Source organism: Nestor notabilis, unplaced genomic scaffold (genome assembly GCF_000696875.1).
Source record: "Nestor notabilis isolate BGI_N333 unplaced genomic scaffold, ASM69687v1 scaffold20146, whole genome shotgun sequence".
Taxonomy (NCBI): domain Eukaryota; kingdom Metazoa; phylum Chordata; class Aves; order Psittaciformes; family Psittacidae; genus Nestor; species Nestor notabilis.
In genome coordinates, this window is record NW_009934778.1 from 6,799 (window position 1) to 12,769 (window position 5,971).

At 56.8% G+C, this 5,971-nt stretch overlaps 1 protein-coding gene across 1 annotated transcript in view; it reads left to right on the forward strand.

Moving 5' to 3' along the window:
* CLPB (ClpB caseinolytic peptidase B homolog (E. coli)) overlaps positions 1–5,971 on the forward strand; it is a gene marked incomplete at its 5' end in the record, with an annotated part of 10,285 nt that overhangs the window by 1,667 nt on the left and 2,647 nt on the right. The window contains 4 exons of the mRNA XM_010017512.1: positions 370–425; positions 1,366–1,410; positions 2,312–2,473; positions 4,099–4,255. Coding sequence (XP_010015814.1) covers positions 370–425; positions 1,366–1,410; positions 2,312–2,473; positions 4,099–4,255 — 420 coding nt within the window. The remainder of the gene's footprint in view (positions 1–369; positions 426–1,365; positions 1,411–2,311; positions 2,474–4,098; positions 4,256–5,971) is intronic.

The window sequence follows — 5,971 nt, forward strand, 5'->3', positions numbered from 1 at the left end:
CTCTCTCAGCCTGGCTCCAGAGCAGAGCTGCTCCAGCCCTCGCAGCAGCTCCGGGGCCTCGTCTGGCCTCGCTCCAGCAGCTCCATGTCCCTCTTGTGCTGTTCCCCAGAGCTGGACACAATAAGAACCCAATAAACCCATCAGTGGTGCAGCAAGAAGGGATATCTGGGCAGATCCATGGATTTTTCCAGCAGATCCTGTGTGTTTAATGAAGTTTTTCCTTCACTGGACACATCGAGAGGACAGGATCTGATCTAAGCACATCTTGAGTGTGTTTGCATGTACTGGTGATGGTGGTGCCAGCCCTGGTGTTGGCCCAGGATGAGGGACAGACGTGATCTAACCCAAGTCTTCTCTTCCCTGGAACAGGTAAAACGGAGCTGGCCAAGCAGACAGCCAAGTACCTTCATAAGGATGTCAAAAAGGTAACACTCTTCCCTCTGCTGATTCATGGAATCATCAGGGAATGGTTGGAAGGGACTTTAAAGCCCATCTAGTCCCATCCTCCGTGGTGGTGGTGGTGGCTTTGTAGGGTAGCTCAGGGATGTGTGAGGTTTGAAGGCACCAGGTGTTTCAGGCTGGGCGCTCCAGTTCACATGTAAACCTCTAGGCTGAGGCTTGGGAGGTGCCCAGCTCTGTCCATGGAGGACTGGGAAAGGCTGGAGCAGGGAGAAGCCCCCTGAAGCTCCCCCCAGCATCCTCCAGCAGAGAGTGGCCACAGGATGAGATGGGAGCTGCAGAGGGAAGATCAGAACACGCTGTGGAAACACCTCTTCTCGTTTCTGTTCCTCATCCTCCCATAATGGCCTTCCTGAAGCAGAAAATCCCACTCCTGGGCTTCAGGCACCTTCATTCCCAGCTCCTGGAACCGGTCAATACCTGGACAAACAGCACGTGGACAAATCAGTTCAATGCTGAATATGTGTTAACTTCGAATCGTGGACTCATGGAATGGTTTGGGATAAAGGGACCTTAAAGCTCCTCCAGCTCCAACCCCTGCCCCGGGCAGGGACACCTTCCGCCAGAGCAGGTTGCTCCAAGACCCTGTGTACAACCTGGCCTTGACCCGTGCCGGGAATGGGCCAGCCACAGCTTCTCTGGGCACCCTGTGCCAGCGCCTCAGCACCCTCACAGGGAAGAGCTTCTGCCTCAGGGCTCATCTCAGTCTCCTTCTTCCTCTCCCTCACAACAGCCCTGGGTGTTCAGGGGGGGATGTGGCCACTCCAGCACCATCAGCCCTTGAGAACCTCAGACCCATGTGTCGGTCCAAGCAGGCACCAGCCTGGTTCTGGAGGAACCTTCTAAATGTGGTGAAACCTGGAGCACTTCATCAACCTCCACGTTAAGGGTTTCCTTCTCTTGCAGGGCTTCATCAGGCTGGACATGTCGGAGTTCCAGGAGAGGCATGAGGTCAGTGAATGGGTTCTCTCCGCTCCCAAGGTGCCACCACCTCCCCGCTGCTGCCGAACAGCTCCTGTGTCAGCCTGGCAGTGCCAGCCAGGGCCCTCCTGGGTGCCTTCCCTGTCCTGCAGGGAATGGGTGGTTTGGGGAGCGGAGGGGGCACCGCACCGCGGCAGCGGTTGCGCCAGGGTTCACATTCCCAATACGGGAAGTACTAGGAAATGAGGAACAGAGAGCAAGGAGTAAGGAAAGCTTTAACACTCTGTGGCTGTGCAGTGTGGAGCCCTGGGGAGGAGCAGCGGGAGAGGGAATGGTGCAGGGCCCCCCTTCCTGTCACACCTCCCACCCCATGCTGGTGCTGCAGCACAGGGTGATCTCAGCAGGGTCACCCCAGAGCTGGTGGGGGGACAAATCCCTTTGGATTTGGACTCCTTTCTGAGATGGGTCATAATCAGAGAGTCATGGAACGGTTTGGGCTGAAGGGACCTTAAAGCTCATCCAGTTCCATGGGCAGGGACACCTTCCACTAGAGCAGGTTGCTCCAAGCCCTCTTGGAGCATCTCCGTGGCCTCCTGTGAACTTAACTCCAAGAGCTCCAGGGCTTTCCTGTACCAGTTTTCCTGTACAAGCCCCATCAAGGCCAGGTTGGATGGGGCTTGGATGACTTTTCATCTGCCCATGGCAGCTCCTACAGGTTCTGCAGGTTAAAGCTCTGGGCCAGGTCATTGCTTCGTGGCCACCAACCTGCACTTTACCCTTATGAAGCTGATGTGGAGGTACCTGGGCAGTGACAGGGGACACAAAGAGCACAGAACGTGACGTCTCTGCAGCAGAGATTGGTGAGCTCCCAAGAGGGCGTCATTCCTGGCTCCCATGGGTCACCTTCGCGTGTCCTGTCCCTTCCTCCCAGGTTGCCAAGTTCATCGGCTCTCCCCCGGGCTACGTGGGCCACGAGGAGGGTGGGCAGCTCACCAAGAAGCTGAGGCAGTGCCCGAACGCCGTGGTGCTCTTCGACGAGGTTGACAAAGCCCACCCAGACGTCCTCACCATCATGCTCCAGCTCTTCGATGAGGTAAGTCCACGCTGCAGGGTTGTGGGGAAGGGGAGAGGGATGCAGGAGATGTGCTGGAATGCTCCAGATCAGTGGTCCCTTCCAAACGCTGTCACCCACCCAGGGAACAGGCTGCTGCTGAGGGCTCCTGGTGGAATAAATGTCTCCTTTAGGCAAAGGAAAAGCCAGTGGGAGGGTTGGAAACATGAGGATGAAGCCTGGGAATCAGGGTGACATAGAATCATGGAGTGGGTTGGGTTGAAGGCACCTTAAAGCTCCTCCAGTCCCAACCCCTGCCCCGGGCAGGGACCCCTTCCACTGGAGCAGGTTGCTCCAAGCCCCTGTGTCCAACCTGGCCCTGAAGCATGGGCTGGCTTCCAGTGAGTGAAGTCCAGCTAAGCCTGCAGGAACAACTGGGATATGGCTGTGAACTGAGTTATCCCATGGGACCACGCGTGGGACAGCCACAGCAGCCCACTGTGGTGGCCCCAACCCTCCTCCTCCTCCCTGCCAGGGGACTGTGTCCCTTGATTCACAGAGTGGAAAAGAGAGAGCAGAAGAAGGCCTCAGAAGCAAGGACCTCCCCAGGCAGTTTGTTTCCTCGCCACGTCTCCAGCAGCTGATCTCCAGCACAATGACACAAATCCTTGTTGGGTGCTTGAGATTAACATTTGGGTTATTGCCCTGTCAAGTGCGTGGTTCAGGAATTGATTTCCCATTGAGCTGCTGCTCCCGTGATCTATGCAAGGAAAAATGGAGTTATTAATCCTTCCAAGAAGCACAAAAGCCCTGTAAAAGCCTTGCAGCACGTTGCTGCCTCTCAGCACCACCAGCGCCGTGGCAATAAAGCTGCTGAGCAACAGGCAGAGCCCGAGCACACGCTGCAGAGCAGGGGGCTGGAAGTGGGTGAGCTTTAAGGTCCCTTTGCACCCAAACCAGACTGGGACGCTGGGGTGCCTTGTGCTCCCCCCAGCCCTCCCAGGCAGCCCCACGGGGAGCTTTGGGCTGACCCATGTGGAAGGCTTTGGTGGACATCTGGGCTCCGTTGCCATAGGAGGCTGAGGCAGGGATGCCCACCAGCACACCCGCCCCCCGAGGCGCTTCCCAGAGCTTCCACCAAGGATGTTCTGGATGGGGATGGCTGGGACCATGCACAGGGCAAGTTACTGCTTCCCCCTGCTCAAATCCATGGGCATAAAGAGACCTCAGAGCAGCTCCAGGGCCGAAAGGGGCTCCAGAAAACCTGGAGAGGGGCTTTGGACAAGGGATGGAGGGACAGGACAAGGGGAATGGCTTGAACCTGCCAGAGGGGAGACTGAGATGAGCTCTGAGGCAGAAACTCTTCCCTGTGAGGGTGCTGAGGCGCTGGCACAGGGTGCCCAGAGAAGCTGTGGCTGCCCCATCCCTGGCAGTGTTCAAGGCCAGGTTGGACACAGGGGCTTGGAGCAACCTGCTCTAGTGGAAGGTGTCCCTGCCCGTGGCAGGGGTTGGAGCTGGAGGAGCTTTAAGGTCCCTTCGTCCCAAACCATTCCATGACGTGAATAAATCCATTTTGAGGAAACATGGGCCCCGTGTCCTTCTGCCCCTGTTTGGGCTGTGTCCTGTGGCTCCTGCTCACACCCTGTGTGCACCCCGTGCTGTTGCAGGGCAGGCTGACGGATGGGAAGGGGAAGACCATTGACTGCAAAGATGCCATCTTCATCATGACCTCCAACGTGGCCAGCGAGGAGATCGCCCAGCACGCCCTGCAGCTGCGGCAGGAGGCCCTGGAGATGAGCAAGAAGAGGATTGCAGAAAACCTGGGTATGGGTCTGCAATGCCGCTGAGAGCCCCACACCCCATCCCCAGCACTCCCCTCCTGTGGTACCACACTTCATGCTTGTCTTCTTCTGAAGCCCTCATGTGAGATCACATCTTTGGTGATGGCTTTGTCCCACCTCACAGCCTTCCTCATCCTCTGCTCTCTGCCTTCAGCCCCTCACCCTTCAGCTCCTCACCCTTCAGCTCCTCACCCTTTCCATTCTTTCAGAACCCTTCCAAACACTTCCTAGACCAGACTAGTGCTGGGAACAGTGCTCATGTTAAAGAGGAAGAACTTTGCTTCCTCACTTCCATGAAGGACTGAGCTTCATCATGTCACTTCCCCTGGGATGGGAATCCTGGATCTCCACATCAGGGTCCTGTAGAAACTTCCCCAGAAATGTGAATTAGGAAGTTAAAGGAGAACTAAGTAGAGTAAGAGCAGCCTCTGATGTCAACTGAGCACCTCTGGTGAAGCAGCAGAGTTCACATTTACCTGCATCCCTCCACCACCTCCATCAGCAGGTTGGTGATGGACCAGCCTCAGCAGCACCAGGAGGCCCCAGAGACTCGTGGTCTCTGTTGTGCCAAGGATGGATGGATGGGTGGAAGGATGGGTGGATGGTGATGCTGCACCAAGGGCTGTCCCCTGTAGCTCTAAATTGCACAGCAGGGTGTGAGCACAGACCTTTTAAGACCCTTTTATGGCCTTAAATGTGTGGACACCACATCTTCAACAGGGCATCTAGGAGCATGTTGGGTGATGAGAACCTCGCCATGACCCGGCTGTGTTCAGAGGAGGCTCCAAGGAGACCTTAGAGCAGCTCCAGGGCCTAAAGGGGCTCCAGGAAACCTGGAGAGGGGCTTTGGGCAAGGGATGGAGGGACAGGACAAGGGGAATGGCTTGAACCTGCCAGAGGGGAGACTGAGGTGAGCTCTGAGGCAGAAGCTCTTCCCTGTGAGGGTGCTGAGGCGCTGGCACAGGGTGCCCAGAGAAGCTGTGGCTGCCCCATCCCTGGCAGTGTTCAAGGGCAGGTTGGACACAGGGGCTTGGAGCAACCTGCTCTAGTGGAAGGTGTCCCTGCCCGGGGCAGGGGTTGGGACTGAAGGAGGTTTAAGCTCCCTTCAACCCGAACCATTCAATGTGCCATCAGGGCTGCCCCAGATTCCCTAGAGCTCGGTCTCCAGAGCGCTGCTCACCACTGGAAGTGCTGGAGAAGCTGGGATGTGCCTGGGAACTGCGGCATCTGCATCAGCTCCCTGGGAGCAGGAAACACGGTGCTTTGGGGCATCAAATCCATTTCCCAGCTCCTTTCTCACTGTCTCTTCCTCTTTGCTCTGAGCAGTGGGTGCCAGAGCTGGTTTCATGCAGCATCTTTAAACTTCAATCAGCCGCGGGCGAGGACGACGCGCCTGGACCTGAACTTTCAGGAATAACATTTAGAAATGCCACGAGGTCTTCTGCTAAATGAGGCAAACATCGAATTTCCATTGCCAGCAGCAGCCAGCACACACCTGCAGAGATGGGGCCGGGCTGGGAAACATCCCAGCTCCAAATCCTGCCCTCACTCCAGTTTCAGGGAGCTCCTTCCCGTGTGTGGAGTCCTTGGCTTGGAGATGCTCCAGGGCCCTGGCCTGGAGATTGTCCTCAGTGCCTGGGGGCAGAGAAATGGAGAGATAAAGGGAAGGAGCTGCTGCTGCAGCGACTCCAGCTCTGCC